The 27,019-nt window shown below is 39.0% G+C and overlaps 1 protein-coding gene across 2 annotated transcripts; it reads left to right on the top strand.

The window, feature by feature from the left end:
- Nucleotides 1–74: 74 nt before the first annotated feature.
- Nucleotides 75–22,969, top strand: PURG (purine rich element binding protein G). Of its 2 annotated transcripts, none has more exons than XM_083719626.1 (3): nt 75–464; nt 1,817–14,134; nt 14,172–22,969. In XM_083719626.1, exon 2 carries the CDS (start codon nt 1,830–1,832, stop codon nt 2,841–2,843), a length of 1,014 nt encoding a protein of 337 aa, XP_083575752.1. In that variant the 5' UTR covers nt 75–464; nt 1,817–1,829; the 3' UTR covers nt 2,844–14,134; nt 14,172–22,969. The 2 variants fall into 2 exon arrangements, with proteins under 2 accessions (XP_083575752.1, XP_083575753.1); XM_083719627.1 differs by having other exon boundaries at nt 78–464; nt 1,944–14,134.
- The last annotated feature ends 4,050 nt before the right edge of the window (nt 22,970–27,019 follow it).

Below are 27,019 nucleotides of genomic sequence, written 5' to 3'. Positions count from 1 at the left end.
TTTCCGCAGCTGTCAACTCTAGAAGGTGAAATGAGGTGAGACGCATGCGCGTCGCGCTTTCCGCGCCCGCCGGCCTCTGGCGCCCGCGCGGCATTCTGGGTCTTGTAGTTTGCGGTTCTGTGAGGGGAGGCGGGAGAGGAGGCCGGTAGGCTTTGGCGACGGGGAACGAACCCCCGGGCCCCTCGCCCCGCTCGTCGCCCTGCTCCTTCCGTCCACTGGCGCGGAGAGCGGGCTCCGTCCGGGCTTCCCGGCGGAGGAAACGAACCTGAGGCGGCGGCGGGAGGCGAAGGGAGGCGAGCCGGGCGGGCGGTAGGACCTGCCCGGCCGGGGATGCTCCTCTCCGGCTCCCTGCGGGCGGCAGCGCGGGGAAGGCGAGCGCTGCGGGGGCCAGCGGCGGCTGACTGGCTAGCTGGCGAGCGAGGAAGGAAGGAAGGAAGGAGGCGAGGAGCGGCTGAAGAGATGGAGTAAGTATCCCCTCGCCCGGCTCCCTCCTCGCCCGCCTCGCCTGCGTGTCATGGCGGCGGGTGATCCTTCCCTCCCCATCCCCCCCCCCCACAGCACGGAGAGCGCCGTGTCTGTCGGCCTGAGGAGATGAGGGGGTGTCCGTGGGAACAGTCACCTGCTGTGTCAGGTGGAGGGGTGGGGGTTGCTCCCGCAGGTAGAAAAAAGCGGGGTTGGCTTTGACCCTGGGAGGCTGTTGCCGAGGGCGGCGGGGGGGGGGGGAGGGAGACAGCCGAGCAGTTAGAGAGGCTTGTGGTGGCGGGAAGGCCCGTAATCGGGAAGGGTGGCAAGATTTTTATTTTTTGCCTTTTGCAGGCCTTTATTCCAGGGGTTTCCCCTTCCCCTTATCCTGCATCCCCAACAAAGGGCATGCATGCTACCTTGTGCCTTGAACGGCGGCGGCGGCGGCGGCAGCATCACATGCAGAAATTTCAGAAGAGGGGCGCTGGTATAGGGTTACCTTTTCTTTCTTTCTTTTTGATGGCCCTGATCCTGTATCCTAGAATCATAGAGCTGGAAGGGACAACGAGGATCATCTAGTCCCGCCATCCTGCGATGCAGGAATATTTTGCCCAACGTGGGGCTCAAACCCACCACGCTGAAACTCTTGACCCTGAGATTCAGAGCCTCTGCTGTGCCAACTGAGCTATCCCAGTCCTGACATGCTGAAATTCAGAAAATGAAGGATTTTGTATCATATATTATTATTATTAATAATAATAATAATAATAATACCTGTCCCATCTGGCTGGGTTTCCCCCAGCCACTCTGGACGGCTTACAAAACATGTAAAAAACATAGTAAAATGTCAAACATTAAAAACTTCCCAATACAGGGCTGCTAACAGATGTCTTCTAAATAATAGTCCCTTCGCCAGGAAAAAGCTGGCGAAGGTTTCTATATGCAGGGAAGCTATTTAAGGCACAAGCAGGGCCAGTGAAGGTGGGCAGGGGGATGGCAGCCCTACATCACCGCTTTTCTCTTTTAAGATTTATGCTCTCTCTAAAATTATTAATAACCTTCAGAAATTTTGCATGTGAAGCTTTTACCACAATGTATCCCTGTCAGGAAAGGCTCCAAATCCCTCCCTGCCCCTTGTAACAGCCATAGCTCTTATGGGTTGAACGGGCTCTGTTTCTCTCTCCCTCACTCCCACAGTACTGTGGGTTGGAATAAAAGGCAAGAGAGAAGTGTTACTGGAGCAACTTTCTAGTGAAATTAATTATGTACAGAGAGGCTATTGCCGGGAAAGCAGAATAGGCATGCTGGATGTCTATGGTGTTATGCATCTTTGTCATATATTTGTTGTTTTCAGTTGATTGTTAAAGATGGAGAGAGGCAGAGGAGGAGGAGGAGGAAGGAGTGTGGGGGGCTCTGGCCTACACAGGAGCATTTACTCCCAGTCCCAGCAGCAGTATCATTATCCTGCCTCCTCTTCTCAGGCGGGCTGCATGGAGATCCAGGAGCTGGCCTCCAAAAGAGTGGACATCCAAAAAAAGAGGTTTTATTTGGATGTGAAACAGAGTTCCCGAGGCCGCTTTCTGAAGATAGCAGAAGTCTGGATAGGAAGAGGCAGGCAGGACAATATCAGGAAAAGCAAGCTGACTCTCTCCTTGTCAGTAGCTTCTGAACTAAAGGATTGTCTGGGAGATTTCATAGAGCACTATGCCCATTTGGGCCTAAAAGGCAGCCAGAGTCATCGGAATGATCACGGTAATGGCAAAGAACAAGATTCAAGAAGACGGCAACACCATCACCCACCATCACCTCCAGCATCAGTTGGCTCAGAAGAGCATCTTCACAGCGTCTTAAAAACTGAGTATATTGAAAGAGACAATAGGAAGTATTACCTAGACCTGAAGGAGAACCAACGTGGACGTTTCTTACGGATTAGACAAACCTTGATTAGAGGACCAGGCATGATAGGATATTTTGGTCACAGTTTGGGACAGGAACAAACTATTGTCCTTCCAGCACAGGGGATGATTGAGTTCAGGGATGCTTTGGTCCAGCTCATTGAAGAGTATGGTGAAGGAGACATAGAAGAAAGGAGGAGCGGAGGTGATGAGCCTCCTGAACTCCCAGAAGGGACCTCCTTCAGGGTAGACAACAAGAGGTTCTACTTTGATGTGGGGTCTAACAGGTACGGTATTTTTTTGAAGGTAAGTGAAGTGAGGCCTCCCTACCGTAACACCATCACTGTCCCATACAAAGCATGGACAAGATTTGGGGAAAACTTTATCAAGTATGAAGAGGAGATGAGGAGAATTTACAATGGCCATAAAGAGAAAAGAATGGATGCAAGAGGGGACAGTGGTGAAGAACAAGAGGGTCTTGATTAGAATGTATTTCAACTGGCCAAGAAACAAAATAGAAAATTGGCTACAGATACTGATGCGTAGTTGTTGGAAGAAGATGCCTTTCTTTTTGTAAGTTCTTCCCTGTTGTTAGATAACACCAATCTATAAAATATTACAAGGGTTTGGTTGTCATATTAAATTATACCCAGTAATATCTCTGTGATTTCTATCAGAATAGTTAACCACCCAATGATTCTGAAAATTCCAATAATTTCATGGTCTTCAAAGACTACTTGTGTATAATAGTGCTAAATCTCTTATTACGACCTTTAAAAGAATCTGTATCAGGTTTGTGTTGCAGTGTAACATGATACAAGTAAGGCAGATCTAATTAATGTCTTCTAATACTAACCATAGAGCATTTATGACCAAAACTGATCTTTAAATTTTAAATACTTGTATTGGGAAAGGTATCTTTGAATAACTATCTGCTGGTCACTTTATGGTAAAAATCTTGGAAGCATGGGGGAGGGGGGGGATCAAACCTCTATAGTGTATTGGCCAGTAATTTCATGGTTACCTAATTTTATGATAACCTATTAATTTTAAGTGTCCCAACAATATAAACCCATGTTTGATTGTTTGAGAGTAATGTTTATCATGAATCATCCATTTGTATGGACTGCTTACATCATGTGAGGAGAGTTTTATTTAAATAATGTTGCAACATTTCAAAAGCTATTTTTGTATTTGTGGTGTTAAGGGGCTCCAGCAAGTTGCTGTGATGTGGGAATTTAGTAGGTGGTTACAGTTGAATTAAAATTCAAAAGAAGGAGGTTAAATATGTGATGTGGAAAAGTAGTAGAATAATGTTGTTTTTATCTTTATACTTTATGAAAATGCTTTGAGAGATTTTGGTGCATCACTTAACTGGTACAAAACAGATCTCTGATTTCACACTGGTGCAGTTGAAGCATTCAATAACAGCTATCAGCACTTCCCTTAAATCTTGCATTTCAAATCTATATTATTATTGCAGGCCACAATCTGCACTTCTTCTTTTGTTAAATCATTAACCCATGATCCTCCAGCTTAATGCTGTAGAGTTACATCTTGATCTGTAGAGCGATATCTAGAGACAAGAGTTCCAATCATGAGAAGATTTTTTAAAAATACCAAGATGATGAATGGAGAATTCTGTGTTGATTATTGATAACGAAAAGAAAAAAGTGAACTTGCACCAAAATCACCAAAGGAACTTTAGAAATGTGTGTTACAGTTGTGACAGAGAAGGGGGGAAAGATGTATGGACTTTAATTTCACTGTTTTAGGTGAGTTTCCCAATATATAAAAAGTGGACCTATTCAGTGTTTGGTCTAGTTTCAGAAATAACAATTAATGAGTAATGTCAAACCTAAAACTAAGATTTCCAATTTGGTTATTTTAATTAGTAGTGGCCTACTGGGCCATGATATCATTGAAAGGTTATACATTCATCTTAGTATAAAAGTATACTAAGAGATGTTCTGGGGGTGGAAATTAGACATCTGAATGAAAGAGTTCTATGTACTGTTTGTGATGTTTTCAAATTATAGTGAGTTGTCTAAGCCTAAATTACCATATTGCTGATTTGGTGCTGCACGTCCCAATGCCTATAGTAATGGTAGTATTGTTGGATTCCAAAATACAGGATCCATGAATGTAGAAACTCCTGATGCTCACATTCTCACAACTCTCGTCTCACCATGAGGAACTTCCCCTCCCCCCTCAGTATGCAACATGTTTAATTCTTATATCAGCCAATACATTTTTATTGGAATTTTATGGGAACTTTATCCTATCCTGTTAAATATGGTTCACTGAAATATCCTGCATTCTTCATATAAACTTTTAATTGATAAAAGTATACAAATTGTCTAACTAGTTGTCAAAAAAAAGGCATTTTCCCTGTTTTAAAAAAGGAAATAGCTGTGAAGTGGTATCTTTACACTTCAGTCAGAATTTATATTTGTTTATACACTGGCATGTGCAATTTTTCATCATTGTATCTAAATCCTGTTTTCTGGATTTTGCCATGGATTCTGTACTCAACCCCACTCCAGATTTCTGTATCCCCATTTCACTAAACAAGAATCAGTTTTCATCTGTTTACAGGTGCAGGTTGTTGTCTTCTTCAGATCAAATATGCCCTTAATTAAATGCAGTGCTTTTTTTCTTGGGGAACACAGGGGGACTCATAACCCTAAACATTTTGTGAATCTTTGTACTTTCATCTATTTACTGTATTTATTTTCCCCAATTTAAACTATAAAATGGTGATTTTCTTGAGTCAAAATGAGAGTACCCCTAAACATTTTTTAAGGAAAAAAAGCACTGATGAAATGCACATGTGAGCATCTGAGACTGACTACACATGAGCTGTAAAGTGGCCATCTACTATATACAGTATACAGTGATTTTGGCTTATCCATTGGAAGCAACTGCTTCTCTCATATTGTCATATCCAAGGGTTATATAGTCAATTTACAAAGCTCAGAGCTTAAATGGTAATTTGGGAAATAGATTCTTTTTACACCTGGCAGTACATCCCCATCTTTGGAGAGTGGCAATAACATGTAGTGTTTGCAGAAGGGTCTGTTATAATGTAAAGAACTATTCTTTGCACCCCAAAAATGCCATGTCCCTTAAACTTGAGAAAAACACAAGCTTATTTGCACTAAAAAGCGTGGCCAAAAACAAATCTAGGAGGGCCGGGTGGATAAAATCAATTTGTACCTCTTGAATTATCTGTTCTCATGAGAGAATTTTACAGTAAAGCCCTGACCTCTCTTTTAAAACTATGGTCCAGACAGAAAGTCTGTCAGTTTTGTGATTTTGATAATAATGCACTTTATATTTTATAAATAATAGAAGCACATTTCTGCTACAGGTCTGGTACAGTGTGTTTCAATATTATACTCTAAATCAGTATAAAAATGGCTTTCTGCATATATGTCTGTCAGTGATCTATTTTATGGATTAGATCAAATTACACTGGCATGATTGAGTAGAACAGGCACCACTTTGAAATTAATTTCAAAATATTAGTGGCCTGTTTTTTTCAGAAATATTGAGTACATTTCTCACTGGATTTGAATAATCAACATTTCTGAAACTCAGATACTTCAATAGATTTTTAAGTAACTTATTACTGCAGCTGCTGCAGATGTGGGTTAAATAACTTTGTCCTATCTGTAGTTTTGCAGTGTTGTCACATAATTCCTCTTCCTTCCATCAAGAGTCCTTTTTGGGGACTAAATGTTATGTGGTTTACAGCAGGTTGGTAGTAGGTGACGTGTGCTGGCTATATCTCATATAATGTAGCCTCTCTTTTGCTGAAGTACAAACCTAGAAAGTTGTTATCACAAAACAGTTGTACAAGTGAGTTCCGCAGGACAGTTAAAATGGCTGTACTTTGCACCAATTCTGTGAAAATCTATAGCACATTACACTAACTGAAAAGCAAGTAAGTTTGATGAAAAAAGATGCAGAAAAACCATCCTTATTCCTATACTTAAAAGAGTGGGATAAAAGATATCTAATGTGTCAAAACCAGACAGATTTAAAAACTAGAAATGAAGATGGAGATACTATTTCATAGTGACATCATATGTGTATCTCAATATTAAAACTTATTTTTTCTTAAGAATCTGCTGTTCTAAGGACCAGTTTCTCCCTGTCCATTTCTCTCACACATGAGTAGTGTTACTGTTGTAGTAGCTTAAAAGTATCGGGTAAATAGACTACGGTAATTCTCCAATCGTATTCCAAAGAAATTTTCTTAACGTTTTCAATTTAGTTAAATTTGCAATTAATATGTTATGGGCAGTGTTATTTTTCTAGAAAAAAATGGTGCCAGAACTCACCATGAACGCTTCCCTTGTTCTCTTATAATGGCAATGAAGCCCACCTAATAGGTGCCAGAACTGAGTTCCGGCTGAAAAAAAGCCCTGTTTAAGGGGACCATATCGTTAAAATATGAGAATCACATGCTTTGTGTTTGCACACAAATTATAGCACATTCCATCTTCCATTCATCAGCAGGATGCCCTTCCACATCAAAACGAACAAAGTCTCTTCTTTAACATTGCTAAACCTAGGTTTAGATTACTGTGAACAGGCCAATGATAGTAGAACCTTACCCATCCTTATCTAGATGCCTGCCCGAACTCACAAGAGGGAAAGTAACATATATGTTCAGATAATAAACCAACAAGGCTAGGTTATTTTGGACATAACAAAACCTTTTCTCCCCGAGCAAACACAACATGAATCACTCTTGACTATATCTGTGGAATACTTGTTTACAGCACATTTCCCCACATAAGTGTATATCCCAGAGCAGTTTGTAAGCTCTTGCATAAAGGGAAAAAAGGACAGTGTGAATCGGTTCTAAGATTTAGGGTGGTACCCAGTGTTGCACAAGCAGAATTTCCCCTATCTTCCCTATTGCACCCCCTCAAGTCCCACTTCAGATCTGCTCCAAAGCCTCTCCCAACCCTTGGAAGAGGATTTGGTGGATATCTGGGGGTCTGCCAGGTATGAGAGAAAAGGAAATTCTGTTCTGCTAGCAGTCAGACACAATTGGAATATCACCCTTAATATATCTAATAAGATATTTGGAGTGATTATATCTTTACTATATGCATGTTGGCTGATATCCAATGTTAATCAAACTCGAAGTAGACCTATTGATTTCAGTTGGTCTGGTCTCAGAATGATGGTTGCGTATCGCCCATTATTATATATTAAAGGCTTTGACCCTGAAATCCCTGTATTTGAATTTCTGAATTTAAAAATAGGATCCAAGAATCAACTTTTGTACAAACAGAAATTTCAGGTAAATGTTTAGCTCACCAAACTGTTTAATTTATGAGTCACCCCATATTTTCAAAATAAAACTTTTTTTTAATAAAAACATTGGATTTTGGTATGCAACACAGAGAGGCAGGCCTCTCAGTAGAGTGAAAGAAAAATAGCAGCAAAAATGCTTCTTAAAATATAAGATGAGGTTGTAAAGTGCAGAGTGAAGGTGTAATATTGGATGCTATAGTGTAGCCTTCCTCAACCTGATGCCCTCCAGGTGTTTTTGGGCTACAGCTTCTGTCATCCTTGACCACTGGCCTAGCTGCTTAGAACTGATGGGAGCTGTAGAGGAAAGCTTTAGGGAAGAATACCATAGTGTTTCATGTAATAGTTGAACTGCAAGTCTCAAAATAGTGCTGATATTTAAGAATGATCCAAAATACTGTATCCGCATGGGGCAACATCAGTGATACACACCCATTTGCACGATGAAAAGCTGCTCATGCAGTAGGACTTTTGGTTTTTCTTCTCTCCTCTCCACCCACAGCCTGCCCCCTAAATCTGTTCCAGAGGATCCTTCAACCATATGGAACAAGTTTTAGGGGCACACAGAGGGGCTAATGGAGGAGGAGAGGGGGGGACCCACTGCATGAGTGGGTGCCTGTTCTCACCCATGATATTTTATTGGGAGGCAGATTGGTAGGAGCTTTTAACGTTATATGCTTGTTAGTGAAATTTTCTGCATTTTTAAATTGTTTAATAAAGTGGCTTAAAAACTCCATAGGGAAGAGAACCAGCAAGGTTCAGGAGGGACTGATGATCATTTATTGATAACCATGTTAATTGAAACTATAGCAATTTGTGTAGTAGCAATATATTTAGTTTATTATTTAGCTCTTGCTGTAGATTAGCTGCAGTTTGATTAAATTAAGCTCTTTATAATCGCAACATACTGCTTCAAATTCATTTGCATGTGCATGTAACACATTTTCATCATCTTCTTTGTTGCAATGTCCAAAATGAAATTTGCTTTTTCCATTTCATTGTTTTCAGAATCACTTTTATTTCCTAAATACATTTTGTAATAGTAAAGAACTGGAGTAAATATTTTATTTGATTGATTTGGAATGAAAACATGTGACATGCCATACCTAGGTATTTTCAGTTTTTTAAGCTAGAAAAATGCCCGTCTGATATTGTGCTAGGTGAAGAATCTGTAGGCTTCTCTCTAAGAAACTTTTTGCTGTTACAAATAAGCTTGGCTTAAATGTCATGTTTCCAATCGCCCAAACCAAAAAAGAGTCATTGTTGGTGTACAACTCCTTTCATCCCTGAACAACAATGGTTTATAGCAGGGATATTTGCCCCTGTAGATGTTGGACTACAACGGTCATCACCCTCAGCTATTGTCCATGCTGCCTGGGGCTGATGGAAGTTGGAGTCCAACAACTTCTGGGGGGCCACAGGTTAGCCACCTCTTCTTTACACTCCATCCTCCCTTTTCATGATCAGTTTGAAGAGTAAAATTCTGGTTTTCAGCTGGAGGTTTTATCATTAATTGTGGGTTTGTGCATAGTATAGCCCTCTGGTTTGGATGCTCCAGCATGATGTAGCTTGCCCAAACCAGGTAGTTGTTTCTCTTTGTACTCTTGACTTAACTAGTGAGATAAGAGAGTGCATGAGCAGAGGACTTATTCCCAGTCATCCAAAACATAATTTAGAACAGATCTGTTACAGCTGAACTTTTCCTGAGAATTATATACAAACCAATTCAAGCTAGTTTAACAGTTTTGGAATTTCCACTTACATAGAGTATGGTAATCGTCAAGTGGTTCAGTAGAGTTTGATGACATAGTAACACATTTTTTAGTGAATGTCCGCAAGTCATCATTTGAATCTGCATGTAAAGGAAGTGCAGGAGATTTTCTTAATACTGTATGTATATGAAAGTTGCAATCCTTTCATTATTTTTGAAATTATTTCATTACCGCCATTGAGGATTTTTATGTGAGTGGGTTTTTTGCTGTGGTTTTGCAAAACAATGTTAATTTTGAGAGCAATCCCACATGTAGGTTTTTACGCTAACACTACTTCCAGGGCCACTCTGAATCTTAAGTCTGTAGATCTGATAGATTCATTTATTATTTTTCTCATACTTTCAATGATTTGCTTAAACACAAATATAGCTCTTAAGATAGCATTCATATGTTTCAAATGTAACATGATTGATAGCAATCAAAATCTCACTGCAGCCATAACTTTACTGATCTGACTGTATTGAGATCAGGAGTGTGCTGTCACATTGTGTACTCCCTCCTTGCATGAATCGTCCCGTCTTTTCATAGTTTACATTAACTATGTTGTCATTTCAATCTGCATTGCTGCTAGTCATGCTGTAGGATGAAGCCTACATTGTGCTAGCTAAGGTTTGCAAAAGCACTTCAAACCCTGGTTTTACAGAGCACCACTTTGGTTAACACATCATGGAGAGGGAGGAGCTTGCATAGGAGAAGGCAGGACAACAAACAGGTCTTTATTTAGTGCCATTTCTGCAGTACATGTTTTCTGTGATTCTGGATTCCTTGATTTAGAAAGTAAGAGCAGAATATGGAGTTAAGATACTGCTCTGTGAGTGGGGCGGGGTTACTGTTCTATTATTGTAACACTTGAAAATTTAATAAATGTACTTAAGATATTTAAAATGGTAAATTCATACTAACTCACAATTGCAAGATAACCGAAGCTTCACTGGGAAGCAAAAATACTAACCCTTAATTAGTTTTCTGCCCATCTTTCCCTCTGCTTCAAAAGTTTAAAAAACTGTAGAGCTGTGAAGTGAATGCAGGTTTCTGCTTCCTCAGTTTTTCCCATATACTCATTAGAGCAGACAGGGTTCTGGTTCAGAATAAATCTATCAATACTATAATGTACTAATGTTTTTTGTGGCAGCAATGAAGCCTCTGGCACTAATTTGCTGAGCTGTGCTGATGTTGCAGAGGCTGAGCAGCGATCATATTGCAAACTGAGCAGCAGAGGAGGCCTTAGAAAGAGGGAGCTTTGAGTCAGGGTTGCTGAAGAAAGGAAGGGAATGATAAAGAGGAGGCTGGGTAAAGGAGAAGGGCAGGCATATTGAGACAGGCTATTTTAAGGGAAAATGATAAGCAGCAGCGAATGGGAGAGAAGATGTCAGCAAGGTGCCACATTGAGAACCCTTTAGAGCGGATGTCTGCAGGACAAAAGAAAAGGAATTGGTGAAGTTATGCACAGGGAGTAGGGAAAGAAGAGAGAAGGCTCTTATAAGCACAGGAGAAGCAATGGCTTTATGAAAAGAGAAATGGAAGCAAGAATGGAGCACAGGAACATAAGGAAGTAGAGATTTTCTAAAGGAAAAGTGATGAGTGATTGACCACAGCTGTGGCCTTGGGTCTCTAATTTAGACCTAGATTGATGGAAATAATCTACATTAAAAGATGCTTGAGCTTTGGTTGTTCACTCAGTATTATGTATTCAGAGCGTTAAGATACTTCTACAACACATAGCTGAAGTTTAATATACACATCAATGCACAATGATTACTAGGGGAAAAAATCTGAAAACTGCACATTTTCACCTCCCTCAAAATTAGCACATGACAGGAGCTAACTTTTTAGCGCAGAGCAATCAGCTGTGGAATAAGGAGTGAAAAGGAATTCCATTGGCAACTTGTTTGCAAAAATGAAGGTGGTGGTGTATTTACCAGCCTTTCATGTAGAAATATATGAACTGTACAACTAGCAGAATTTTTACTAAGCATGGTTGTCTCTATTTTACATAAGAATTTATTATAGAATGTGTGTGGAAAAGCTGTATACATGCATATGTATGTGTACTATTAAATAATGTCATTGCTGGACATAGCAAAATTCTTAAATTTTTCTCAATGGTGACAGATGAATTCTTGGATTTAGCCAAATAAGCATTTCAGTATTTTCAAATGCTCTAGTTCACAGTCTGTATGTTCTTCTCTGCCAACTAAAGCCCTGTGCTAACCCTGAGTATGTTGTGTGGGGGAAAGTGACCACCTTTAACATACGGTACATTCACACATCAACAAGCTTTCAGATATTTGAAATGAATTTAGCTGAGGAACAAACTACCCGAAAAGTGCTGAGAAAGATTACATATAACTACTGCTGATCTATCAGTTATAAATAGATACCTATGGAGAGGGCATACATGTGCTCAAGTTGTTCTTTATTACTACAAATAGGTATGAGGCACCTGAACGTAGATGTCCTATACCAGTAAAAAAAGCAGCCAGACAAAGCAGTGAAATATCAATGAATGTTATCTCTGGTTTTACACTTTCACACATCCAGTATATGCCCGTTATACTGGCTCCGATTCTTTAATTCTATATTTGCTGTTTTCTCCTTGCTTATGTCCTGATCTCTTTTTTCCATTTCTTTCTGCAGTGCTGGAAAAGGTTGCTAATATCATTAATCTAGCACTGAGCCAAGTGCAATAAAATATTTTGAAATATTTTGAATATTTGAATTCAATTGGGCTCTTAGGTTAAAATGCCATTAATATTCACATATGTGTCAGGGCTTCCCCAATGTTCATTTCCTTGGGCCATTTCAGAGAACCCTCATGTTTTAGGACTGCTGGTTGTGGTCTAGAAAGTATAGTTCACCTATTAGTAGGTAAGTGGCGTTGAGGCAATCCACCGTTTTCCCAATTTTTCAGAAATCGTCTGAGAAGGACCACCCCCAGTTTCATATTTACCAGGATTGGCAACAATCAGATGCAAAAATGAACCAGCATAGAATAAGGTAGTAATTCCCACATAAGGTAGTCAGGAAGTAGAGCTGATAATGTAGCTCCATCCTTTAATCCCACGTGGTAGGTTTTATCTGCATAGGGATATAACAACTAGCTTTTATAACAAAAGAAACCCGAAATATGCTTGGACTTAAATATAAAATTTGAAGTTTATTTTGTTTTTGTTTCAGTCAAGTGTGTGTGTTTAGTCAAGAATTTTCATGTTTTAAACTCTAGATTTTTAAACTCTAGATTTGCATATCTTATGCTCACATGAATGATAAGCAAACGGTAATCTAATAAAAAAATAGTGTTGGCCTATCCCTATTGTCTTTTCATTGCCGCACTTTGTGTTTGAAGAGCACTTTGATATTGGAGAAATTCTGTGATGAGTTGTTAGGCAATTAGTAAAGAATAATGATGTATCATGCAGGTAATGGTGCAATGTCATTACACATTTTAAAATATTAAGCTTTTATGCTATAATAGAAAACATTATTTACCTAATAATTTGTGATTGAGTCCAGCTATCCTATGAAGATATTCTAACAAGCTTAATATATAACCTCCAAATAAAGATTTCCCTTCAAGTGGTGACTAGCTAATCTCATTTCTAAATATTTAATCTTTCCCAATTTATTTATTTTTGATCCTACTTCAAGTTGTGTCTTTTCTTTTCCCACAAGATAATAGAACAAATAGCTCTCCTTATCAAGATCTTGCATGACACTGTCATTTTTATATAGTAAAGTATAAGTAGGTGGAGGGACTTTCTGTCCGTCCGTCCCCCCATATACTATCAGAAGGAAACATTTTGCCATTTCTAATTTTATTTTGACCAAATACATAATCCTAATTGTAGAATTATACAGTTCTGGAGTGGTTGCTTCATTAGGCTACAATCACTCCTAGCCCCACTTACCTAAAAGTAAATTCCACTTAGGAATATATGTTCCCCAGGTTTATGGTATTGATTTTGAGGTGAGGCAAAATGAACTGTACAAGATTCCAAATGTGGCTTTACCATGGAGTTGTATGAAAGTATTACAATACTTTAATTATTTTCATTCCTTTTCCTAATCCCTGAAATTTAATTTGCTTTTTTCACAATCACAATCTCTTCCCCAATTAGGCACTTCCAGTTCAGACCTCAAGTATGTCTGTGGACAGAATATTTTTGACCCTAGTGAGTATTGCCTTAGAATTACTTTCATTGAATCCAATTTGCTTGACATTTATCCTTTTAAACCCCAGAGATAGACAAAAATGGAACAGTCTCCCCTCTGGTTTTCCATTGAACTGGCTGGCTAAGGAGCAGGGTGCTATTTGCATATAAACTTTTAATTTTAAAAGAAAACAGGTTAGTTAGAGCAACAACTGCCAAAGTTAGCACTTTGTATTTTTCTGAAGTACCAAAACTACAATCCTGTTGTATGGAGAATTATGACCCTCTTCACAGTTAAGAGAGATTTTAGAAGAGATGTAGTGAGCCAATGGTGCATGTTCAGGCTATACTACTACTAGTTCACATATGCACCTTCATTATTTAAATTATTTTTGACTGAAAAGCACTGCTAAAGTGATGGGAACTTCCATCTAAGATGTTATATGTCAGATGACCTGTTCACACATCATCGTATGAGCAAACCTCCCATTAATGGGATGACCATCCACAGGCAAGATATGTATTTCTGCATTAATAACCACCAGAAGTGCAGATAGCTAAAACTGTTAGTTTCTGCATTTTTAAAATGCAAAGCTGAGTATTGTTATGTTTCACCAAAAGTTCAGGAGGTTCCCTCTTTAGGATGCAGTTTTCTCTGGTTTTTAAAGGCTTATATAGGTGTATTAAATTTCTCTTCCTGAGTTGGTTTATTGAATGTTCAGGGTTGGGCATTTTATAGTCAAGATATTACATACTACACATTTCACTCTTTGATCTGAATATACCATGATTTGTGTAATATAACTGAGATGTGTAATAGGCATACTATACTCAGTCACAAAAACAATAAACTTAGCATCCCAGGCAATGCTAGAAAGGTTCTCAAGGGTGCCCCGCTCACCTGGACTACAAGGTCAGGGCTGATCCATTCTGCATGTTTTCAGCACACCAAGAAAATAGTTTCTAGTGGGCTTCAATGTGCTGGAACCAGTAGCAGCTCTCCTTTTTCTTATCCTGTCTCTGTTGTACCATGATGGAGTGGGATGCCGTTTTCAGTGTCCCAAAAGATGTAACGATAAGACCATGGAGCTTCAAGCTAACAGCATGATATATTTAGAATATTTCATTGCCAGCGCTTGGCTCCCTGATGCCTTCAAATAGCTTCATGATTCTTTTTCTGTGCATTTTGGAGTCTCATGCCTTTGTGGCATGGGAGACAGAAAATGTATGAATGAAAATAACATCAAGTTCACTAACAATGCATTCCTAACCTAAGGCTGCAATCCTTACCCAAGTTACCAGGCAGTAAGACCCACTGAATTGAGTAGGACTTATGTCTGAGTACACATGGTTAGTAATCCATTAGTGTTCTTTCTTTTTCTTTTTTGCTCTTGATGTGTAGAGAGATATTATGTAAGTATAGCCGTGAGTCTGTTCTTTATAAAGCAAAACTCACATGTGGAAGCATGGATGAAGCCAAGCTTTGCCTCATGCTAATGTTTGGCAGGCTCTTCAGGGAGACTTCAGATAGACTTCTGGTTTCAGGTAGCAGACACTTCAGAACTACTTGTTCTGGAAGAGGCATAAGAAGTATTGGTACTTTTGCTTTTCAAATTGTCTTCTGCCGATTAAGTCTATGGACTTGTATTATAATGTAAAGCTATTATACGATGTAAGTTGTTTGTACATAGTTGCAGCCTGGACAATAGCACTGCATATTTCTTTAAACATAGCAAATTGTAATGTGGAGCACATTTGCCATGGCATGTGCAGCACCTGTGCTCTCCGCTCTTACTTTACTCTCTTAAGTAATGTGACAGTATAATTAGGTTTGGGATACTAACCCAAACCATGATCAAAGCTAGCACTTTAAGTACTTGTAGTCACTTTTCTTCTTACTATATGGAGCACCGCACTTTTATAAATACTAGTAGCACTGAGTTTCAAACTTTTTTTGCCCCCATATTTGTGTAGTCTTTACAGGGTGTATGTTTAACAAAGGGTAATGGCTGTATGAAAATAGATTTTCATGAATGTGGCCACTGCCTGGTGCCTAACTTTTATTTTATTTTATGTTTTAAAAAATTATAAACTGCTGAAAAGGGGGATGAGATCCAGACTATATGTTGTAACTGTAAATGGAACCGTCCCAAATTGCTGACATCTAGACAAATCTGATTTAAAAAGCCAACCCAAAAAATGTGCATATGTACACCCAAAGGAGCAAAGGCTTTCAAAAACATCAAAACTTTTTAAATACTGTAAGTAAGAACAGCACAAGAGCTTGTGTTTTAAACTTTGCATTATATTGACAGAGTATGAAGTAATTAATGTGGTTTTAAATGTAGAGTTCTGTAGACATAACGTTTGGTAATGGAAGTTTTTAGCATGGGGAATTACCTTGGATAGGCAAGAGTCACTCACAGCTATAGTTCACTGTGTGCATAAGCATTGCTTAAGCAGTTAGAAAAAAATTGTGTACTGTTTCTATAAATTAGTTTAACTTATACTGTATTGTATTTTTGAAAAAAACAAGTTTTTTCCCAGCAAGGTAGAACTACAGTGCATTAGAAGAAACTGCCACTAGTTATGCTATTGCATTTGTGGAATGCTCTTAGCTTACAGAAAGTTTACTAAGGTTGGGTGGAAGCTTCTACACAATCATTAAATTTCTCTTGGTTACAAATAAAAACAGCAGGGTCTTTGTTCTAATTATAGAAGAAACTGACCTTAAAAAAAAATATGCATTGTCTAATTTATATCCTTACCATCAACAAACGTGCTAGCTCTACATTATATGAAACCCTTAAATGTGCTGTTCCAGCTTTACTTAATGTTGCTAAATACCTTAAGAACTTGGAAATAAATTAACTTTTAAGGCCTGGGCAGCTTACAAAAAATTGAACCATTTTGTGCAAATATTTTTTCTTCTTCTGAATACAACTGTTTACTAGATATCAGTCAATAAATCCTAGGGTGATTCTTTCTAAAGAGCCCAAAATATTCATACTCTTTAATGTTCTCATGTGCCCTCATTCAGCTGGCACAATGCAATTACTGAAGCTAGCCTCTGAGAATTAGAAACTATACACAAACAGTTGTTAAGTGCACTATTTATGGTGGCGTCCAGATGTTAAGACTGCATGTACAGTTCCCGTTACTCTCTCCTCATGAAAAACCAGAAATGCAGCCCTAATAAAATGATTAGTGTCGGCAGGACCCATTGTTTGTTCAAGGATGAGGAAGGTCCAAACAGAAGGCATATTGATTAGGAACACACAGAGCTTGATTGGGACCTTAGTCTTAAAGTGCCCTGCGATGTGTTACCAGTCTCGACTAATAAATTAATTGAATTTTGCACAGTCCACTTTCATATCAGTAGTAATCCTGAATGAGTTTTAGGAACCCACGTGATTTTATTACGATATAGTGACTATATCAGTCATGTTGATTCTGCCACATCAGTGATATCTGTCTAATCAACTCTTAAAATGTAATGATCTATTCCTAATTCAGAGCATTATATTATATGAATGTCACTCTTTACACTGACCTAACCTAAATATATTTAATTAGAATAGTCAGTCTATTTAGTCCCTTTGCTAGTTGTGATTAAAATTATGTGAAAGAGCTTCTATAGTCAAATGGAAAATTGTGTAAAATGTACTAAAAAGCTAGCAATGTCCCCTTTTCTAAGCTAATATACAATAAAATATTACAATATGATCCACAGATAGCTGAAGCATTAGAAATAAAGGGTAGGATTCAAAGAACCATGCATGGTATTGCTCCCCTGCCCCCCCGGTCCTGCCAGCCTGCTACAGCTCCCTTAGAAAGCTATTCCCAGAGTTTGGGGGGCCTATGCAGAGCTGCACTCAATATTGTGCCTGGGGTTGCATCTAGAAAGGTGCATGTATGGCCCTCTTTGGATCCCATCCATTGTAGTTTTAATCCAGATTTAATCCAGATTTAATCCAAATTTGCCAGGCTAGTTTTGTGGATCGTGTCTACAGTAGGCTAAACAGTTTGCAAGGCATATATATATATATATATATATATATATATATATATATATATATTTACTTATACAGATTTAGGGGAAGAGAAACTATAAAACTGGTGGTCCCCTTCAACTAGACCTCTATTTTCCCAATGTTCTTTTCTTAGCCTGAAGATAAGATGTTCATGTAAAAATATTTCTAAGGAATAATGAGCTGCTTTTTAAAAAAAAAGATAAAAACATTGTAACGGCACACAGGCAGTGTTTAACCTTAGTCGGTGGTGGGTTTGTTTTTCTTTCCAACAGCATGTGTAGTCATTTTAATTATCATTTTAGTATTCCTCCATAAGTGTAACGGTAATTTTGCAGCTGCACCTATAATCAGAATATGGCATTACAGCAGTCAAGTTACTCAAAATCATGTGCATAGCAGGTAGCGGTTTACTCTGTGTGTGTATTCTTCCCCAATGGTACTATTCTTCAGTAGGATATTCTTAACCAAAAGGTGTGTTAAAGTCATGGCATGAAAAATTGTAAATGTAAACGAGTACATGTAATGCTAATTTAAAAGAATTTTCTTAAATTTATGTGATGCTTAATATTTCCTTAGAAAATTTGTTTTCAAGGTAGATCACTGTTCTGAAGGATGTTGGTCCTAATGGAATAAAAATAATGGAAATAAAATGCATGTGTTACAATTGTAGACATGGTAAAGAATTAAATGTGAACTTACTGTACGATACCGACTCTGTTTTCAAACAATCTGTTTTGCTGTTCTATTGTTAACATATATTTAAAAAGCAAATGTACTGTAACTTAGCACTTTTTTTCCTATGTGCCCTGTTCTCACTATACTAGAGGTACAAAATGGCATAGGTGTGGAACATGTAATCATGCCTGCATGTATATTTCAGGGTTTTTGCTTTTCTTGATGTACAAGACTGGTCTCTGCAGACATCATCTTAAGTGCAAAACCCTCTCTATCTCTTGACTTATACTGTTACCTTACACAGTTCCAGAAATGTTTTTAAAGCAACTTAAGTTCAGGGTCTCTTTACATGATCTCTTTTCTAAAAGATAAGTGTTGGCCATTAAAGAGTAGACCTTGGGGATAATTCGTTTGAGCTCCTAAACACCTAGCTGAGGATGCAATCACATATGCCTTTAACAGGATAACATTTAAAGTTGCCATCAAGCAAGTACAGATTTGAAAGGGATGTACTGCAAAACCCAGAGAGAGATCATGCCAACAAGAAATGGCCAGAAATGACCACTTTGCTTGTATGTCTATATGCATGGAGTGGGGAGCAAAAAAAAGAAAGAAAAGAAAAGTGGAATTGAGTATTAAGGGCATATGCAAATCTATCCTGAGACAGCACCACATTTAGGTGTCCCAGTAAATTTGCTTAATTTCATTACAAGCATTGCAGAACATCAGAAAATGAGGAAGAATGTACCCTTGTGAAGACACCTCTCAAGCAGGACACAGTAACAGGCTAACAATTAAATTCCGTATTTTGCTATCGTTTCTTGTTTGGGTGAAAGAATTAAGGCTCAGGGTCCCATTCACTTGAGGTACTTACAAAAATGAAAAGGGAGGCATTCAAGTACATGGATATATTGAATACGAGCCACTGCTTATTGAAGGAGGGTATATTTTTCCCAGAGCAAAGTGTTGAGTACGGACAGGTAAAGGATCTTAGTGAGAGATGCTTGAAGAGGAAGGAATACAAATTATTTTGGTTGTGCTGCAATCAAAACAAGCCTTAGGATAGATCTACACACACACACACTGAATGACACATTTCAGAGCAAGGTTGAATATTCTCTCACATTTAAAGAAAATCTGCATGGCTCTAGAAAGCTAGCATGACAGAGAAAAATGGTTCTAACACAGCCTTTTTCTGATATGCTGATTTTTCTGACAAGGAGTTTGTAATATGGAGAAGCTTTAAGTCTTGTGGTCCCTTGTCTTCTGAAGTAGCACAGTCCTGGCAGGACTATACTGCATGCATTTTCTGAATATGTGGGTGAACTCTCAACTAGTCAGCACATGACGACACACAGCTTGAATGTGTGATCCACTTCCATTGAAGGATTATGTAGGATGAGAGAGCTCCGATTACCTATTCAAATCCATATATATGGTCATCATTTTAATCAATGTGATAAAGTAATTAAAAAGCTCTGCTTTTTAACTAGGCTGGGATTGAGAAGACACTGAATTTTTGCTGAGAGATGTCAGTAAACCAGGATCAGATGTGAAGCAGGAAAGTAAGGCTTATTTGTAGAGCAATATGTGCTGTAAAGCATCAAGCTCAAAACTAAGCAGCCAGGAGTCAGAAAACAAAGATCACAACCAAATGTACATGGATACTATGGGGCTCTCTTCAGAGGAAGAGGGATTCAAAAAGGCAAGGTAAGATTGAAATAGTAATCAAGTTGCTTTAAATCTTACAGAGGAAATGGCTTCAAAATCCATGTTAAAGGGAAGACAGGAGATAAGGGTGTTTAGGTGGTGGCAGGGTTTTAGCAGTGAAAAACAGGCATATCAAATGAGATATAAATGGCCATCATGGATGGCAGAGATATGTACAAAACCAATGGCAGGCACAGAGTTAAAAACTGTCCAAGATCAGAAGACGGGTGTTGTTCCTGGGATCAAAGGGAGCAGGGAGATGCATGGAGTCAAAACTTTGTATGGAGAAAATGGAACTAGGAGGCTTAGTGATGATAGTCAATGAGGTAAAATCATTATGGCTCTTGTTACATTCCAAGGCCACTGCTATGTGCAGGGAGCAGATTTGTAAAAAGGGAGTATTCTAAAGATTTCCACCCTGTTAGCAGTTTTTAGCTCTGTCAGGGTACAGGGCTAAAAGCTTGGTAGCACCCAAATCTTAAACTATCCCATGGTCTACTGTAAGTTTATTCATAGACTGATTACTGCTTCCAGGCATTTCTCTAATTATTCTACAGCATTTCTTCACATCGGACTGTTAAAGGTAAACACAAGATGAAGTGAAGCTTAGATTAAAAATGAGTACCGAGAGCTCTAAGTTTAAACCACTTAATAGTTTATCTCACTTTGAATTTTTTAAAAAGTTGAATCATTTGCCACTGATTCCAGCTACCCGTACAATGATTCATTAGTTTGGTTTTTGAGGCCATGTAAATACCTGACCCTGAAATTCAGACTAAGTAAGCCTATCAGCAAACTCCCTGTGTTACACTCAAGATTTGCTTCTAAAATCTTCAGCATACTCTAGTATTAACGGGGTGTTCAGATGTGACTTGTCATGTACTGTACTCAAAGGTTCATTGATCAGTGACTGTATTGTACTGTATGAATAATCATAAATTGCCTTGTATTGTTTATAATAAGACTGTACTAAGTACCACACAGATTTCCATGTTCCAAGTTTGTCAGCAATGCATGTGGGCAGTTAGGTCCTGAAACTATGTGGTGCTAACTCTTCCATATCTAATGGTGCTTTTGTGGATGCTAACTGCTGACATGCTGGGGAGAAAAAAAGCTTGAAGTTGAAAAGTGTCTCATCCGTTCGTAAAAGTAAAAAACAACCATGATTTAAACTTGAATTGTTTCACAGTACCATTGACAATCCGGTGTTTTATATGTGTGTACTTTTTATTGGGTTTTCAGATGATTCTTCAAAAAGCAGCTCTCCCATTTCTCCTATAAATGGATTTCTATTTGACCCAGGCAATAGCCTTTTCATGTTGACTGCTTATCCCTGCATCTCTGTTTGAATCCGGTGAATATTCAGCCTGCTTATGTATTTTCAGGGGGGTGGGCAGGGGAAATCAAATTAGATGTTCTTATTCACACAATCATTCCAGAAGAGTAAGACAGTTTCTTCTTAAAAAACACTTATACTGAGGCCGGATCATATATATTCTAGAACACTAACCTTTGGCTCTGATCATCCTGCTTATTATGAACCATAAAGCTGTTTCATACATTATAGTCAAATGTGACTGAATAAACGCTTAAAAGGAAGTTGAAACCAACCATGGCTCTTTGCCTAGTGTACCTGTATAACATGTTTATTTGCTGCAATCACGTGTAACATTTTTAGATGTACATATAAAGTGTACATCTTAAAATGTGCCTGCAAGTAGAAGCGGAATGATGATAAAAGTGAATCAAACCAAAGTTTTCAGAGGTTGAGAGTTTAATGAATAATAAAATCATGTCTCTAGAGGTTTAATGAAGGCAAAAATGGAGCAAAGCTTAATTTTCACATCAAACAACATGCTTTAATGCTGCTCTATATCCATTTATGTGAAAAGCTGCACATACCTGTAGTGGTGTTCAAACATCTATGAAGGGGGAAGCATAATTCTATTTCCCACATGATCTTATTTTACACAATTATGGGAATTGCCTGATGACGTGAATTGACCTGTTGGTGATCGTTATATAGGCTCTACAATTTATAGAATCCTGGCAAATCAAAATACTGTAGTTCTGTTCTTTTACAGTTCACCTACACTTTGAAGAGATGTGAATATTCCTTGTCTGCCAGCAGTGTACTTACTACTTTTTAAATAAAATGAATAGAATTGCTCAAATACTCAAATCTCAAATACTATAAGGGAGATCGCAACACGTTAAAAACCAAACAACTCTTACGGCTCTGGAATAAAATCTGCCCCCAATTCCAATTTTAACCCACTCTGGACTCCAAGTTTAAATGACCATCAGTTGGACATACTATTGTACAACTAACTCTGTTTCCAAGTGTAATTAAGGGGGTGGGGTAGGTAGCACAAAGCATTGTGAATGTGGATTCAGCAAAGAGGCAGAGAAGAATATCCCTAGATTGTGTGAGGGGGAAAGAGAGGAGGTAATGTCCAAACCCTGGTGCAAATATTATGGCATCAAGTTAACTTCAGAAATACTTAAAACACCTCTAAAAGTACAGTAGTATATGCCATCCGTAATGTAGACTAAATTCTGCACTGTACCATTTCAGACAGGAGGTAAAAGGTAAGTTGCTTTTTTTTTTTAATGCTACCTCGTGTAAAAAAAACCTCCCTGGTAACTTGTCTCGCCATGGAGAGAGGCATGCTGTATGCTACATGTAGGAAGTTACCTTTATAGAAAAATTATATTTTTTATTTACTCATACAGGGGAGCATTCAAAGATACATTTCTCCCCACCTGTTGTCTTCTACTGGTACCGTCCAGAAATAAAGCACCACATTCTGCATCATATGTAAAAAAAAACAAAAAACAAAAAAACACTCCTTTATGAAAAAATGATGCCCAGTTATACATGTCTCCTTATGAGGTGCCTGGATAGGTACCCAAAGGAAGAAAACTCATCACTTTTTTTTAAAAAAAAAAAAAGCCAAAGTGTTTCATGCCTCCATTGCCACTGCAAACATCTTTGTCATACCGGATTTCCTAAATTTTTTGCTAGAATAATTTTTTAAAAATACTGAGCTGCTTTTTGGAGGAATATTCATATATAGATATATATATAGTTATATATTTGTCAGTTTGACAAGTCTATTTGCCCCATTATCAACTGAATTTACATGTTGTTTGCCACTGTTTGTTCTGTCTTACAATAAATTGCTTACTTGTGTAGTCTTACACATTTATTCTGTTTTTAAGCTAATATTGAATATATCAGCTTCACTGAAATTTGTAGAAGTATACATATCCCTGATGTTGCTATATATTTAGCTCAAATGCTTGCACAAACGTATATCTTAACTATGAGAAGAGAGGATCTCACAGCCTAAAAGCCTGCTTCTTTGTATCCATTTGATTATTCCAAAGAGCTGCCAGAATGTTTTATTTTAGCGATAATACCCCAGTAAACTAGAAGCACCACTCCTCAGAAGCTTAGTGCCTTATGAAGAAAAAAGTGCAGTTGGTCTTCTAAACTAGTGATTTTTAACTAAGTAGGAAAAAGAAGAAGAAGAGCTTGGATTTGATATCCTGCTTTATCACTACCCTAAGGAGTCTCAAAGCGGCTAACATTCTCCTTTCCCTTCCTCCCCCACAAGACTCTGAGGTGAGTGGGGCTGAGAGACTTCAAAGAAGTGTGACTAGCCCAAGGTCACCCAGCAGCTGCATGTGGAGGAGCGGAGACACGAACCAGGTTCACCAGATTATGAGTCTACTGCTCTTAACCACTACACCACACTGGCTCTCAGGAAATCATAAGTACAATGGTACCTTGGTTTGCATACGTCTTGGTTTGCATATGTTTTGGATTACAAACACATCAAACCCAGAAGTGCATGTCCCGGTTTGCAACCTTTTTTTGGATTACAACCCAATTTTGGGGGATTACAACCCATTTTTTTTTCGGAGGCCCCATTGGTGAAAGCACTCCTTGGGTTACAACCTGTTTTGGTTTACAAATGGACCTCCGGAACGGATTATGGTTGTAAACCAAGGTACCACTGTACAGTCACATTAGAACCTGCTATTCACGATCCAAAACCATACTGGTAAATGTCATGTAAGTCAACAATGCTGAACTGCAGCAGAAGATGGAAGTAACTGACTGTAAGGGGTTATAGACTCATAATTGTTAATTGTTTGTCATACCAAATTGTTGTTAACAATTGTTAATTGTTGATGAGCAAAAAAAAATTTCCAAGACTGATCTTCTAGTATTAATGAAGGACTTCATGCAACATTCATAGGTTTGAGTTAACCCGTAGCCCATCTATAGCCTTTGAGTTGTGATGTCAAATGCTCCAGCTCCTATGGAAGGAGGGGTAACAGGCCTAATTCAGACATTACTACTGCAGCATGGGAACGGCTTTCATGTGGGGTGATCCCAAATTACACTGGTTGGATATGGAAAAAGATTCATATTGGTTGGGAAAGTTAGTGGTTCCTTCTCATATTAATGTCACAGCAGCCTCCTGGGAGAAGTAGGCAGAAATTGCATCCACCCATTATTACATAGATCTGTCCTTATTTCTCCTCAACTCCCCTTCCCCCAGACCATTTTTCTCATATCTGAGCTTCATTTCCAGTTTTGAAGCCTGACTAGGAAACAATGACCAGCCAGGAGGAGGTTGCTGAGAAGAATGGCAGAAAGCCATGGAAACATTTGGCACTTTACTTAGGCACTTGCTCCTCCATCACTTGAAATGCATACACCCTCCTGCCATTTTACCTGAAACCTAAAGGAAATTCTGTTTGTTCTCCTGCCTAATATAAGCTGCATAGAAATTATATGTGGGATACTTTCAAACACACAGTCTCCGAACTGCAGTCCAGCTAGAACTTTACCAAACAATATTGTTGATCATGTAACAAAAGAGATGGATGGACCAGAATCTGGGCTGATATAAAAAGCGTACCCACCCACAGACTGACACGTCACAACTTGACCCAGTGATGTAAGGGGGGAAATTGGCCCACCTCCATGCTTTGAATGTGTGTGTAACATTATGTACAGTCATGGCGGACCACATGATCTGAGCCGACTTGCATACACTACTATGCACATGTTTGGTTAACATGTAGAGGCTAAGCATTCAGAGAAAGTGGTGCCTTCTATTGTATTCATAATCCCTAGCATTACAGCAGGGAGAGAAAAACAGTACAGGTATACAAAAAGCATCTACATTCGATAACTAACAGACTTAATCTGATTTCAGAAAATAACTAGTCTGTTTTCAATGTCAGGAAAGAAACATTTATCCTGATTCTGGCTTCTACTGCTTTTTTTTTCTTCCCCTTTTGGCCTCATTCTATCATGCATCTACTGCAACTACATGATAAGCCAGGGAAAGGGAGCTGAAATGTTCTTAGAAACAAAAAAAACCTCCCAAGTACAAAATCCAAATTCTGCTACAGAAAGAAACTGCAAATTAAATGGATAAGGTAAGGCAAGGTCAGTATGCTTTCCAAACCCACCATTACATACCCAAAAATAATATGAAGGCTTTCTTTCAAGAATGACTGACATCGAAAGAACATTAGAAGCTGCGGGCCAATATAGGGTCAAAACTATATACAAAAATACTACTTACAGGTGGGTTTTCCTTGGCTCTTTGAATCTATTCTGCATCTTCATTTGCAACTAACTACAGTCAGAGGAGAACCATGTCTGCTGGAGACTGTTTTGGGGGTTCCTCACTGGGGAGGACTCTGTAAACACCATATGACAAATGCACACACATGAAAAATAATGCTGGAAACTGTAGTTGTCCCCCAGGATCTTTAACAAAACTACAATTCCCATGAAAGATTATGTGTTCTTACCAGTTGGTGAGCTTCAGAGCAAGACTTTTACCTCAAGTCTCTGGCTTCAAAATGCCAGAGACAATGCTCAGGAACAATTGTGACGGCCACCCATTTCACCTTGCCATTCAATACTGAGACCAGAGCTTTGCTGGGGTCATCAGCTTTCTCCACTAACAAGTCCCCTAAGGCATTTAAAAAGACATCAAGTTCCATCAGTCTCTGATGGTGAACCACCCAAACGGGGGCCCCACCCTTACGGGGGGGAGTGTCCCTGTTGGTCCAAACTTGACCAGATACTGGTCTGACCTAACAAGGGAATGCATTGCACTCTCTCATATCACCTGGAGCAAATATTACATCAAGGGTGTGCCATGCTGGGGTGCTGGACCAATGAAGATCTGATAATGACCTATAGTTGTCGTAGAGAAAATGAAGTCTCAAGCTGGCCTGACAGCAGCCTCCCCATGGATATTTAAGTCACCCAGAATTCTCGTTTTAGGGTCCTCCAACAATACCACAGAGACTACCATGGCCAGCAAATCAGAGATGCTGCCTGTTATGTACTGAAGTTCTCACCCTGAGCCAGCAGGGGGATACCGTACATAGTTCAGGTCCACATATGCAAATAAGGGATCGAAAGTGACGTTCAGTGATTGGATAGTTACAGAAAGTTGTTACAGTTACGTTGTACTAGAGCTCTATATAAGCAGGCTGGCTGAACCCTTCAGTTCAGTTCTGTTCTGGCCTGTGAATAAACAAGAGCTGTTTGAAGAATCGCTGTGTCATCTGATATGTTCACCCACAACTTAACACTACCAGGCAACAGGGCAGTTGATAGGTCAGCAGCATCCTCATTCTCTCTGACCAGGTGCAGACCCTCTAAGCCCATCCCAGGATCAAGAGACTTCCTGGTCAAGGAGATGGTGTTCTTATAGGCAATAGCTGCACCCCAACCTCAACCTCCCAGTCTAGTCTGGTGCAGTACAGAAAACCCAGGTGGGCACAGCTGGCTAAGAACATGCCCGTCCAGCTCCCTCACCCAAGTATTGGTAATGCAAGCCAAATCATCTTATCCACAATCAAGTTGTGGGTGAACATTGTTTTTTTACAGACTGATCTGGCATTCAGCAACAGCACCACCAGACCAGAGGGCTTAG

This window comes from Podarcis gaigeae (assembly GCF_964106915.1).
Source record: "Podarcis gaigeae genome assembly, chromosome: 17".
NCBI lineage: Eukaryota > Metazoa > Chordata > Lepidosauria > Squamata > Lacertidae > Podarcis > Podarcis gaigeae.
Note: the sequence above shows the minus strand (reverse complement) of the source record. Positions and strands in the feature narration are given on the sequence as shown.